This window comes from Bubalus kerabau, chromosome 4 (genome assembly GCF_029407905.1).
Source record: "Bubalus kerabau isolate K-KA32 ecotype Philippines breed swamp buffalo chromosome 4, PCC_UOA_SB_1v2, whole genome shotgun sequence".
Taxonomy (NCBI): domain Eukaryota; kingdom Metazoa; phylum Chordata; class Mammalia; order Artiodactyla; family Bovidae; genus Bubalus; species Bubalus kerabau.
This window is the reverse complement of record NC_073627.1, coordinates 171,843,654-171,858,043: the sequence shown is the minus strand read 5'-3', so window position 1 is coordinate 171,858,043 and position 14,390 is coordinate 171,843,654. Positions and strand designations below refer to the sequence as shown.

Genomic DNA, 14,390 nt, shown 5'->3' with positions numbered 1-14,390 from the left:
TTTGTATTTACTTGTATTCACATTAGAAGCTTCCCTTAAATATTTGGTGAGCCTTTTCTGCACACTCGCCCAAGAGGGAAACACTAAAAACTGGCTGAAAGTTCTCTGATATTGAGGGCTTCCTGATAGTTCTCTACAGGGACTCTGCTGGGTCCTTTCATTGAGGATTCCCCCTGCCACTAAATATCAGTATATTCTAGTCTCTTCTCCCAGCCTGTTTAGATTTTTCTAAAAGGCCCTCCAACTCTACTAGGAAAGACAACCAAGAGTTCCAACATTTAGTGGCCTTCTGCTCTTGATTTTAGGATTTCAGTCCCCACCCTCAACTGTGCCTGGCATCCCTTGGAGCAGAGGCCCTCTATGGGGACTTCCCCAGTGGCTCAATGGGTAAAAAACCCATCTGCAATGCAGAAGATACAGGAAACGTGGGTTCGATCCCTGGGTTGGGAAGATCCCCTGGAGGAGGAAAATGGCTACACACTCCAGTATTCCCGCCTGGAGAAGCCCATGGACAGAGGAGCCTGGCGGGCTACAGTCCACGGAGTCGCAAAGAGTTGGACACAACTGAGCGACCAAGCGTGTGCAGCAGAGAATACACCTCCAGTTCTGCCCAAGTGGCGAAGGGACAGTGCCCCGGTGTTTGGAAGGAGAACAGAATCGGAAGCTCTAATTGCTTCTTAAACAGACTCCTGCTCAACCCTTGTCTTCAGCTCCCTCTTTCCCGCAGTCCCAGGGGTAGCTGGTGCTGTCCACTCCTCACCTTTCTGAAGGAGTCCACAGTGTAAACTAGGTGGCTTCTCAGTTCTCCCCACAGTCAGCTTAAGCAGCTTTGAGTCACCTGAGTCTCTATCACCTCTCAACTCGCTTTTGGTTCCTAATTGTACTGCTGCTGTTTCCCTTCCTGCTGCTCTTCCCTCCCACCATACCCCCCTCGCCCCCTGGACTTAAGCCTTAAAGAAAAAAAAAAAATCATTCTGGAGTCATTCTGATTGTATGAAAAGAGGAAGTTTCAATATGTATCCAGTCAGCCCTAACTGGGAATCTCAGAGTTTTGATTTTTATATTTTTCTAAATTTAAAAATATTTGAGATCATTATATACATTGATACATTCCTAATTCTTCACATTTTCAAGAAATCAGGCCCTCAAGCCTATAGTCACTTTTGTTTAGGAAGGAGGACTTTCTTTCCCTCAAATCAACCTTCTAGAAAATCTCTTTTTTAGGTTTTGAAAGGCACCCTAAGTGGGCAACCTAAAAGCATAGACTAGTCACTTGACTCATTAGCTCCACCTCGTGGTCTCTGGGGGAATACGCGCATAGGCCAAAGAAATCATCAGACTGGACCTGGACTTTATCATAGTAAATGAAGTTTAAGTCAGACAGAGAAAGATAAATATCATATGTATAATACAATTTTTAAGAAATGATACACATGAACTTACAAAACAGAAACAGACATATATATCAAAAACAAACATGGTTAAGAAAAGGGAAACGTGGTGATCAGGAGCTTGGGATTAACATGCATACACTACTATATATAAAATAGATAACCAAGAAGGACCTAGGTATAGCACAGGGAACTCCACTCAGTATTCTGTAATAACTTATATGGGGGGAAGGTCTGAAACAGAATGAATATACGTATAACTGAATCACTTTGTTGTACACCTGAAACAAACACAGCATTGTAAAATCAACTATACTCCAAAAACATTTTTTAAGAAAAATTAAAAATAAAGTCAAAAAATCATATGGCAATGAAATAATCAGAATTTTTAAAACAAGCTGTATTCCAACCCAAACTTCGTAGCTACATCTTACACCTCGAATCACGATTAGCAGTGACGTCCACATTATTAATTCATATGGTCACTGCTTATCATGCTCTTTCTAACAGTTGTTTCTCTTGGCTTCACTAAGGTCCTCCTCTACTCTTTCTCGTATTACACCGACCATTCCTTCTCAGGCTCCTTCCTCCTACTTGTCCATCCCCCTAATTAGGTGCTAGACCGCTGAATACTGGAAGATACAAGGAACAGCCCTGGACTATTTGCCTCAGTCTCATCTCACCAGATGATCGCCCCAACTCTCATAGATTTAAATGCCATCTATAAACAAATGACTCCCAAATGCCTATTCCTTCTGAACTCATAACCAGCTGCCATGGCAGCTCTACTTTAATGTCTAATAGGCACTTTTTAAAAACTCAGTATGGCCAAAACAACTTGATTCCCAACTGTTCTTCTCCTAACTTCCCCACCTCACTAAACAGGACCACTATCAACACAGTTGCTGAAGCCCAAAACGCAGGAGTCATCCTCGATTCCCTAATTTCTCACTTCACATTAACAGAGCCGCAAGTCTAGCTGGCCCTGCACACAAAATACACCCCAAGTCTGCTCACTTCCCCAAGCTCTACGACTCAGTTATCTGCTACTCAGCTCCCTGCAACAGTTTGCTGATGGTCTCTGGACCTTTATCTCTTTCTCTCTCCCTCTCCCCGACCCTTTCTCTCCACAATCCATTCTTCATTATTATAGCACTAACTGTCTTCTTAAAAGTGCAAACCATAGCCTGTCATTTCCCTGCATGAAACCAAATGGCTTGTCTTTTATTCCTAAGAACAAAATCCAGACTTACCGACTGTGACCTTTAAGATACTACCGTGTATCTCCTCATATCTTATCCTTTACTTATCTGAACTCCCCACCTGCCACCCACTCCCTTGCTCAACTGGCTCCACTCACTTTGGCCTTTACCTTATCACTCTCTCCTCTGACTCTCATCTCACTAGTCATCACCAGTACCTCTGAGATAAGCATGCTCTTTGACTTGTAGATAAACCTACTACAAGTTATTAAAAATAACAAGATAGGTGTCATACAATAGTTATATATCTGTAAACATTCCAAACTGCACCACACTGTCAGCTTCAATTAAATATTCACCGACTACCTTCCATGAATAAGGCAGTGTGAGATATGAAGTATAGGGCCCTTCCCTAACTTTCTTAAATAAAGCTTCTCCAACTCCTGGCCTGGTCATAATGACACCAGCGCTCAAAAAGCACTGCTAGAACTTTGCTAAAGACTCTAACGTGTTCTCTCTCCCAGCCCATCACTCTCATAATCATATTTTATATACACGCTGTGTATAGAATGTGAGCCCATATAAGGGGCTCACCTGCAGATGTCTATAGCGTGTTTGAGTCCTGGGCCTGAGGGTAACTTTGGTACCCTTCTCTCTCAAGCTCTGTTCACTCCACAGTGTTCTTGGAAACACACATCTTCAACCACCAATCCAGCACAAGCTGTCTTCACTGTCCCCTGAACATGATCCATCAGTTCCACGTGGCCTCCTAGGGCCTGTTTCCTGTGCTTTCTCTCTGCCTCTGAAGGGCACAGAACGTGCCGTGCCACGACGACACTTAAACACAGACAGTGTGCACCGCAGCCTTGAAAAGCAGGAACGGATCCAGTTTCTCTCGCCAACAGTAAAGACACGAATATAAGGTGGCTGCTCATTAGAACTGGGACCGTGGAGCAGAGAAAAGGTCCACCCGTGAGCCTCTGCTTCTTCATCTGTAAAAATGAGCCAGTGAGCCAAGATAAACCTTGCTCCCCAGCATAGGAGTCCCCCGCAGCTACACTCTCCAACTGGTCTAAGTGCAGGCTGGGGCAGTTTCTAATGCAGACATTAAAGCATTTGATCCTGTACCTGAATTTTATCACTTCTGTCCTAAAATTTTACAATGATATGCTTTGGGTTGGTTTTCTGTCCAGTCCTTTTGCTGGGTAATCAACCTGTCCTTTTAATCTAAAGACTTATACCCTTTGGTTTAGGGAAACTTTCTTGTATTGCTTCTTTCATAATTTTCCTTTCTCAGTTTTCTCTGTTCTTTCAATCAGGAACTCTTATTAGTCAGATGCTGAACCTTTCTTTCACATTTTCAGTATTTTTGCATTTTTGTTCTACTTTCCAACTACATTTTAAGTTTGTTTTACAATACTTTCCAAGATTTCCTCAGCCTCATTTTCCAACTGTGCTCTTCAATTTTATTTTAGCAATCACACTTTAACTTCAAAGAGCTCTAATTATTATTCAATTGTTCTTTTCCCACAACATACTGTTCTTAATCAGATGTTATATCTCAAACTCTCAGAGAACTCTAGCTAGCTCCCCCTCTAAGATTCTAGTAAGAATCTCTTCCAAACTTTCTTCTTTTTTTTTTTTCATTTAATTCACATACTTGGATTCACCATGTGTTCTTTTTACATGTTCAAGAAAGAGGTCAGTCCACACATCTGATCCTGCCCATCTAGAAAGAAGGAAACCTAAATGAAGTGAAGTGAAGGTCGCTCAATCATGTCTGACTCTTTGCAACTTCGTGGACTATACAGTCCGTGGAATTCTCCAGGCCAGAATACTGGAGTGGGTAGCTGTTCCCTTCGCCAGGGAATCTTTCCAACCCAGGGATCGAACCCAGGTCTACCACATTGCAGACAGATTCTATACCAGCTGAGCCACCAGGGAAGCCCAATACCACAAGCAAATTGGCAATAACCACTTAGTTACTGGTTAATGACAACAAAGAAAGTACCTAGGTGCACAAGGAGGGAGCCAGCTCACCTTCATGGAGTCAGAGTATAAAATATATTCCCTGAGCACAGGTAGAAAGTCCTCCGTCATGTCATCGGTCAGTTCCTCCAAGGCTGTAGAGCAGTTGCCGATGCAGGCTGACACACCCTCCAGGGGCTCGGCTAGCTCCCCCTCTAAGGCGCTCCACGTGGAGTACACGGGCCCGTATTCTCTCAGTTCTACAAGGTACTCTAAAAGGGGAAGAGAAACCAGTTGAGATCTGGCTGGGCAATAAACTGTGGAAAATTCTTCAAGAGATGGGAATATCAGACCACCTCACCTGCTTCTTGAGAAACCTGTATGCAGGTCAGGAAGCAACAGTTAGAACTGGACATGGAACAACACACTGGTTCCAAATAGGAAAAGGAGTACGTCAAGGCTGTGTATTGTCACCCCATTTATTTAAATTATATGCAGAGTACATTATGAGAAACACTGGGCTGGAAGAAGCACAAGCTGGAATCAAGATTGCCGGGAGAAATATCAATAACCTCAGATATGCAGATGACACCACCCTTATGGCAGAAAGTGAAGAGGAACTAAAGAGCCTCTTGATGAGAGTGAAAGAGGAGAGTGAAAAAGTTGGCTTAAAGCTCAATATTCAGAAAACTAAGATCATGGCATCTGGTCCCATCACTTCATGGCAAATAGATGGGGAAACAATAGAAACAGTGGCTGACTTTATTTTTTTGGGCTCCAAGGTCACTGCAGATGGTGATTGCAGCCATGAAATTAAAAGACACTTGCTTCTTGGAAGGAAAGTTATGACCAACCTAGACAGCATATTAAAAAGCAGAGACATTACTTCGTCAACAAAGGTCCGTCTAGTCAAGGCTATGGTTTTTCCAGTAGTCATGTATGGATATGAGAGTTGGACTATAAAAAAAGCTGAGTGCTAAAGAATTGATGCTTTTGAACTGTGGTGTTGGAGAAGACTCTTGAGAGCCCCTTGGACTGCAAGGAGATCCAACCAGTCCATCCTAAAGGAGATCAGTCCTGGGTGTTCATTGGAAGGACTGATGTTGAAGCTGAAACTCCAATACTCTGGCCACCTGATATGAAGAGCTGACTCATTTGAAAAGACCCTGATGCTGGGAAAGATTGAAGGCAGGAGAAGGGGACGACAGAGGATGAGATGGTTGGATGGCATCACCGACTCAATAGACATGAGTTTGGGTAAACTCTAGGAGTTGGTGATGGACAAGGAGGCTTGGCATGCTGCAGTCCATGGGGTCGCAAAGAGTCAGACACGACTGAGTGAGTGAGAAACCAGTTGAGATCTGGCTGGGCAGCAATCACTGGTATTACTGACTCAGTAACTATTGCAGCAAAGAGCTCTCTGAGCATGCTTCCCTTTAAACACAACACTGATGGTAACAGAACATTTTTTACAATCTCTGTAAGCTAATGTTACAGCTAACATCGTAACATCAATCAACTCCACTCCATAATGGAAATGTCATGCCTTTGGATAATGGGAGCCACTATGCCTTCGGGGGGAAAGTGCTGGGAGTGACATCCACTAAACATCTTCCCAAAAACCTACTCACCTACCGCTACAGTGAAGCAATATTTTGACAGGCCATGGAAGCAGAGTTTCATATAGGTTTAGGGGGATGTTTTCAAAAGGAAAAAAAAAAAAAAAAAGAAAATCAGTCATGAGGGAAAAACAATGGAATTTTAGGAAATACTTGATATAAGAAAGTGTGGTCTTACATAGGCAGACTTGCTTTCTCACTCAGGGCTCACACCAACACCTTGGGCCCATCAGAATTTACCCCAAATGATCTTTAGGTGTGGATGGTACCTAAAGCCATCTCTAAAACCTGCAGGCCCACATAAGACCAGCAGCAGGTAAAGGAGAATTAAAACTCAGAACAGGGGAAAATGTTGTTTCATTTCTCCTCACAAAGAAAAGCTGGCCATCAATTTTCACCAGGATTCTGGCCATTACAATAAAATGTTGCTGCCATTTTTTTTTTGTTGTTGTTGCTGCCATTTTTTAGTAACCAATGGACTGCAGCTACCGGGGAATCCTTTCCTACGTTTCACATCACATGCCAGCGTGATCACTAATACTGTTCACGTGTGTTTGGCCTACACGTGTGTAAGAAGACAAAAGGCCCCCACATTCTGGGATACAGAAAAGCAAGTGGCCAAGAGATGGGTGGGGATGAAGCAGTGGCAGCAACCAGGAAGGTTAAAGAAAGGTCTCATAACTCTCAGGAAGAGTGGGCTTGAAATGAAGCCAAGGCGAGGCAGGTGAGTCAATTTCAAGTCTGAGACCTCCTTAGGATCAGAACTTTGGCAAACACAGGCTGTCCTTCTGAACCGCCTTTCTGCCAGAAAAGATACTCAAGTTTAATTTTTAAATGATCGTCCCTATAGATGAGAGAGAGGATGGCATCCAACCATATCACCCTCTGGCGATGGAAGAAGGGAAGTCGAGAGAGAGATAAAACTAGAAAAGCCCAGCAGCTCAGAGTGGCTGTTTGCCGTGGGGAAATCAAACACAGGATGAAATGCAGGGCCAGGGATGGAGTCCAAAAGTCCCTCTGGTCTTAACTACCTCCCCCACCCTGTGTATATACACGCATGTGCGTTTGTTTTATGGGCGTATGTACACGCGCGTGCGTTGGTTTTATGGGCGTATGTACACGCGCGTGCGTTGGTTTTATGGGCGTATGTACATGCATGTGCGTTGGTTTTATGGGCGTAGTGTCGCCTGGTGCTGCCACTGCCCTGGTTCAGCAGTTTGGTTCTGCCTGGCACACGAGTGCCATTTCCGCAAACGTGGTTCGCGGGCCTGATCCAGACCTTGATACAGAGCTCACCTATTTCTTCCTTGATGATCCGCTGGGCTATTCGATCGATGGTTCCCAGCTTGAGCGCAAACGTGTCTAAGTACTCGCCGATGGCTGCGAATTCAAGAGGCCGATTTCTCAGCTTGTAGCCGCCAGCGACATGCTTGACTGACTCACCCACTCGAGTCAGCAATGCAATCCCTTGCTTCTTGTGGGCGTTCAGGTCCTAAGGATGACACACGAAGAGACAGACTCAAAGGGCTCACCCATTCACACAGCCAGGATTGGGTAAGCCAATTCCTTTAGGAAATGGAGGACTCTGAAAATAAGGGACTGGGGACTTCCCTGGTGGTCTGGTGGTTAAAAGTCCACCTTGTGATGCAGGAGAGGTGGGTTCAATCCCTGGCTGGGGAACTAAGCTCCTGTATGCTGCAGTACAACTAAGACGCAACAAAGCCAAATAAATATACTTTTTTTATTATTCAAAAAGCAAAAGAAAAGTAGCTGAGTTAGGTAAGGCGCTAACCACACACACACAGACACACCACGTCTCCTCCCCTGTGTCATCGCGGCCACCACGCTCACACCCCTGCACCTGCACACCAGGTCTCTTTCTCCAGAGCTGGACTCCTTCCTTTCCAATAAGGAACACTGACCCTGCACATGTTCCTTTAATCACAACTTTTTTAAAGAGTCCCTTTCTCCTGTACAAAATATCCTAAATTGTCTTTAGGAGCAAAATTCAAGACCTGAGATTCATTCATTTATACCCAACCGAAGCCACATAAGGGAAGTAGAGGGTGGGAGGCAGGACGCAGTGACAGGAAAGGCCGTGCAACAAAACCCATCAGTGCTCTGCGATGCTAGAAATCGGGCCAGTGTTTATTCTAGGGAGGAAGAGGGCGGGAGTGATTGGGAGCAGGGGCTTCCAGGGTGCTGAAGATTTTCTGTCTTGATACAGGTAGTGATCACAAAGGTGTGTTCATTTGCTGATCACTTATTGAGCTATGATTGGCGTACTTTTCTGGACATGTGTTCTTCTTCAATAACAAAACTGAAGACATTTTAAACATCATTTCATCTTGCTTGGCCCACAAATAAAAACCACACATACAAAAAAAAACCTTCCTCCTTATTTTTCACACAAATTCCTAGTGACCAGGGGTCCAAGCTTTCTCCTGCTTTGTCCCTTTATTCAATAAAAATGATGAAACTTGAAAGCTTGCCTGGATGAAGAACCTGCAATCTGGGTGAAACGGTGTATTGTACTTCTGGAGAACAAGGGGGACTTCACTTTGTGTTTACTCTGGAAGAACTGTGCCTGAGGAGCAGTTCACCAGGAAATACTCATTTTTTAAAAAGAACACAAGTTTGAACTGTGGAGGGAAGGCTTCCAGGGAAAAGAGAAGATAAATAAGAATGTCATCCAGGAGGCTGAGTGCCAACTAAGATTTGGGAAAAAGAAAAAAAAAAAAAAGAAACCACAACACCGGCGGACTTTGGCATGTGGTCCTCACTGTCTGGAGAATAGCATTCCCTCTAAGGTCTTTATGTCAGGTGACGCTGTTGGTAAATATTTCTCAATTTGAGATTTTGAAAAAGAAAACTGGAAAGTCCCTGGACCTCAGCATCCTCGCCGATGCGGGAGGAATTACCTATGGCCTGAATGTGAGACTAGGAGGCATGAGCGTAAACGGATGGGGGGTGGAAGGCAGCTGGCACGAGGGTCTGAACACGAGCTCTCACTTCTGCAAATGGTCAGAGTTGAGCACTTCGGGTTCTGGACCAGTTCTGCCAACAGGGGAGTCCCGAGACTAGTCCGGGGGTGGCCACCTGGAGTCTGCTGCAGCCCACAGGTTTGGGGCTGTCATGTTCCCGTGGTCATTTGTTTCCAGGAATTTTTTTATTTCCCTTTTTATTTCTTCAGTAACCTTTTCGTTATTTAGAAATGTATTGTTTAATCTCCATGTGTTTATGTTTTTTACAGCTTTTTTTCCCCCTATAATTGATATCTAGTCTCATAGTATTGTAGCCAGAAAAGATGCCTGTTATGATTTCAATGATGTGTGACAATGATTTCAATTTTCTTAAATTTACTGAAGGGGAGATGGCCAACTTGAGTCTGACTATGTAGAATCCAGCACCTGTGTTTGTCCTAACTCTATCCCTGGCAAGTGCCTGGAAAATGCCCACCTGCTAGGAACTTGGCTGCAGATAAGTAATGCTATATTCATTGGAAGGATGGATGCTGAAGCTGAAACTCCAATACTTTGGCCACCTGATGTGAAGAGCTGACTCATTGGAAAAGACACTGATGCTGGGAAAGATTGAGGGCAGGAGGAAAAGGGGACGACAGAGGATGAGATGGTTGGATGGCATCACCGACTCAATGGACATGGGTTTGGGTGGACTCTGGGAGTTGGTGATGGACAGGGAGGCCTGGCATACTGCAGTTCATGGGTTTGCAAAGAGTCGGACACGACTGAGCGACTGAACTGAACTGAAGTAATGCTAAACTCCTCTTGGTCAGGTGGTCCGATACCCAGGAAAACTGTGGCCTCAGGAGCCACAAAGACCCAGTTTACATCCCAGTGATGCCAGCTGAACTCGTACACACGCCCTGAGCTTCAGTCTCCTCACCCGTGAAATGAGACTCTGAGTCAACACTCACGAAGTTCCTGTGAAAATGTCCTTACCAAACACTCAATGAACATTCTCACCCTTTCATGCCCACTGTTGATCAGAATGGCCTCGTCCGGTAACATCGCTGGTAAGTGTTCAGGAAACATCTCTGCTTTTGGCAAGTGAAAATAGTCTAACTTCCTTAGCTGCTGCAGGGGGATATTTCTCCTGAACTCTAACACGGAAACCATGCCAGGGCAGATGAGCACCAAGAAAAAACACTAAAGACTCAAACCCAGAGCAATTCTATACCACCCACTAACTACGGGTGTGCCTTGGAGAGGTCAGAACACCTTTTAAGGGGGAGTAGAAAGAATGCTAATTTGGGGGAGGAGTATGAAAGAGTCTGCCTTACCTTGGCCGTAAGGAAAACATTAAAGTGTTCATTGAAGGACAGCACAGGGTGATCTGTAATTCTTTTCAGGAATTTATCCAAAGCTTTTCTTCTGGTCTCCACAAACTCTTCTGAAAATCGATCCACGACACCTTTCACCACAAACTTCTCAGGAAGTGGCTACAATGACATGAAGAAAAATATTCAGAATAATTGATTGGAAGGTGCAAAGAAAAACTAGGCTAGCAAGTAAGTCCTGGGACCCATCCATCAAGAACGGTCTTTCTTAAATCAGTTAGATCTTTATGTAGTCATCAGTATAAACAAGCCTGAGAAAATGCCGGTGGAGTAAAATTACAACCACACTGTCAATTTCACAATAATAAAAAAAATGAAAGAGTAGAGCACGGTCTCTGGAACACCAACAATAGTCGGGTAATATCTACCAGTAAATCAAGTTGTTATCTTTACGCTGCTTGATGCACAGGTGACCAAGTGGGAAAGTTAGGGCAAGATAAGAAAGACAGGAAAGGAGCCAGACACAAGCCATATTATTTAAATATCTCAAGATTCTACTTCCAGTTCAAGGAATAAAAGAATTTGGTAAATGAAAAAATAAGTGTATTAGGGAAACCCCTGTGTCTATAAACTACCCTCTTTTCCAGAGCCCCCCTTTTTTTTTTCCATTTAGGTTTATGTTTAAAAGTTCTTAATGATACAACTAATTTCCTTTATTCCTTACTTGAATTTCTCCATTGTATTTACTTTGAGCCAACATTGTGGGCAATTTAATACGACCTGGCCGCCAAGGGATCTTTGAGCTTTAACCTATTTCCGTAGCGGCTTTATTAAAAGGCCTTCCGCATCACTGCCAACACAGGGAAAGAGAGTATCCACTAATGCACAGTTTGGAAGTGTTTTGATTATGAAATATTAAAAGAACATTTACATTTTTAAAAGGTTAAGTGACCCAGTAGACATTTGTCCAAAGAAGACATACAAATGGCCAAAATGCACATGAAAAGATGCTCAACATTATTAGTCATTAGGGAAATACAAACCAAAATCACAGTGAGATACCACTTCACTAGGATGATATCTCACTAGGATGACCATAATGGAGATGGAGAAAGACAGGAAAGGAAAAGAAACGACAAGTGCTGATGAGGAGATGGAAAACTGGAACAAGCATTTAAGTCTGCAACCTCCTAAAATTCTGTAATATGCCTAAAAAGAAAATTTTTTCTTTTAAGTTATAAACCCTTAAGCGCATGCGTGCACACACACACATACACAAATATTGAAATAAGATACATGAACAGGAACTTAGCCCCCAAAAGTAGAATCCTAAGCACTTAAGTGTGGGGAAAGCCAAGAAGCAACCCAGATTTTATAACACAAGACATTTGAAATATTTAGGAATTGGCAATACCAGCACCCCTGGAAAAGAAGCACTTGGCTACTGACCATGAAAAAAAAAAAAATCTCTTAACCTTCTATCTTCTCCACTCTCCTTCCTGTCTCATTCAACCTTCTGGAAAAGAATCATTTACCTTTACTTTCACTCTTTCCCCTTGATTTCTCCACCCCTAACCTTTCTTCAAGGCAAAACGAAGCCATCTGTGGTTCTGCCTTCAAGGCTGCATTTCTCTGCCCCATCCCTGCCTAATGCAGAAACCACTCTTCTCAAATCATCAAAACTTTCTAATTACCAAATCCAGTGACATTTTTATCTCATGAGTCCTGCTGCGCATACTCCCATCTGCTTATGCTGAACGAGAATTAGGGAAAAGGTCTAATGAACAAATAAGTAGTTAGGTGTGCCTCATTTCACATAACAGACAACCTTCTGAAAACAGTTATCCATTCTTCAGATTTAGTACCTTGAATGTGGTTTAATGAACCAAAGAAGCTTGCCAGTTAAAGGAACCTGGGAGTGAATCCTTCTGCAAACAGAATTCCCTTCTGTAATAAGCAATCTTATTGTCAGATGTCTGTGGCTTCATAAATTTGTTTCTTCCCATTTCAAGCTTCCTTAAAGGAATACACCTCTCTCTTCCTCACCCTTATAATTACCTACTGGGTTGCTTATGCATAGGAATCTGAAGTGAAAGTCACTCAGTTGTGTCCTACTCTTTGCAACCCCATGGACTATACAAGCCATGGAATTCTCTAGGCCAGAATGCTAGAGTGGGTAGCCTTTCCCTTCTCCAGGGGATCTTCCCAACCCAGGGATTGAACCTAGGTCTCCCACATTGCAAGCGGATTCTTTACCAGCTGTGCCACAAGGGAAGTCCAAGAATACTGGAGTGGGTAGCCTATTCCTTCTCCAGAGGATCTTCTGGACCCAGGAATTAAACCCAGGTCTCCTGCATTGCAGGCAGCTTCTTTACCAACTGAGCTATCAGGAAGCCTATATATGAATCTGGATTGCTGGCCAAGTCGAGGGTAACTATACCCAGTAAATGAAATAATACAAATGAAGAGCTCAACACTGCTCCCAGCACATGGTAGATGTCAAATGAATGCCAACTATTTGTATTAACTTGTAAATTCTGCGGACAGAAAGCAAAAAAGGAAGTGGACTAAACAGCAGCACTTCCATATATGTTTTAAGCCAAAGTATTTAAAAAAAAATATCACCTGGGATAAAATCTCAAATCCACTAGGATGGCCATAAAAGGCGGGAAAGAAAGGAAAATCACAAGTGTTGGCACACACATAGAGAAACGGGAATTCTCATACATTGCTGCAGGAATGTAAAGTGGCACAGCCCCTGGCACAACAGTTTGGCAGTTTCTCAAAAACTTAAACTGAGCATTACCATAGGATCTAGCAATTCTGTTCCTTGGTGTATAGCCAAAATCACTAAAAGCAAGTTTTCACACAAAAACTTGTACAGCAAATGTTCAAACAGCATTATTCATAATATTTGGGCTGGGGAAAAAGGAGGGATTGGATGTGATTACTTAATGGGTATGGGACTTCTTTTTGGGGTGATGAAAATATTCTGAAATTAGATAGCGATGGTGATTGCAAAACACTGAATATAATAAAAGCCACTGAATTATACACTTTGGTGAATTTTATGTTATGTAAATTTTATATTAACTAAAAAAAAAAAAGATTGAAGGATGGAACCAGCTGTCAGAGAGGAGAGGAGATGCAGTGCCACTGTCTCTGAAGATGGAGGAAGGGGCCTGAGCCAAGCGATGCAGGCAGCCTCCAGAAGATGGAAAAGGGAAGAACCAATTCCCCCCTAGTAACTTCAGAAGGGATACAGCCCCGTATATATTCATATACCAACTATTCTGCTAAGCTGCCTGTAGTGCAGGAGACCTGGGTTCAATTCCTGGATCCAGAAGATCCGCTGGAGAAGGAATAGGCTATCCACTCCAGTATTCTGGATATTAATCCATGAAGACTGATTTTGCACTTTTGACTTCCAGAACTATTAGATAAAAAAATGTTGTTTAAGTCACTTTTTGGGAGGGGGGGGGAATCACCTGGTGTGGAGATGAGGGAGCGGGTAGGGACAGAGATGAAACAAGACTGGTCATGAATTGATATGCGCTAAAACTAGGTGATGAGCACATTGAGGGGTCACTGCACTGAAGCGACTCTGACATTTTCCATAATGAAGTTTTTAAAAAACTATATATGCATATATATATATGTTGGAACCTTCAAAAATCCTATTTGCGAAATGTTACAATAATCTATTAAATATATCAAGGTTTAACCTTAAAACATTTACATTTTAGAGCACTAAATACTCTGGTACTTTCATATATACCATACTTTATGTTAGTTTATAAGAAAGTATTTTATAATCTATTAAATAAAAGTATAGTAGATTGTTGCAGAAAAGCTGGGTAGGAAATCTGGACGAAGATTTCAACTGCTCAGTCTTTATGTGTCCAGTGTC

The 14,390-nt window shown here is 43.0% G+C and overlaps 1 protein-coding gene across 7 annotated transcripts in view; it reads right to left on the bottom strand.

The window, feature by feature from the left end:
• SNX30 (sorting nexin family member 30) overlaps positions 1–14,390 on the bottom strand; it is a 108,304-nt gene that overhangs the window by 25,313 nt on the left and 68,601 nt on the right. For 6 of the 7 annotated variants that reach the window (XM_055579349.1, XM_055579344.1, XM_055579347.1 and 3 more), the window contains 3 exons: positions 10,484–10,642; positions 7,477–7,672; positions 4,634–4,833 (listed from right to left, as the gene is read on the bottom strand). In XM_055579349.1, the coding sequence (XP_055435324.1) occupies positions 4,634–4,833; positions 7,477–7,672; positions 10,484–10,642 (555 nt within the window). Of the gene's footprint in view, positions 1–463; positions 1,673–4,633; positions 4,834–7,476; positions 7,673–10,483; positions 10,643–14,390 lie in introns of those variants that run through there. The other variant, XM_055579346.1, reaches the window with a different exon arrangement.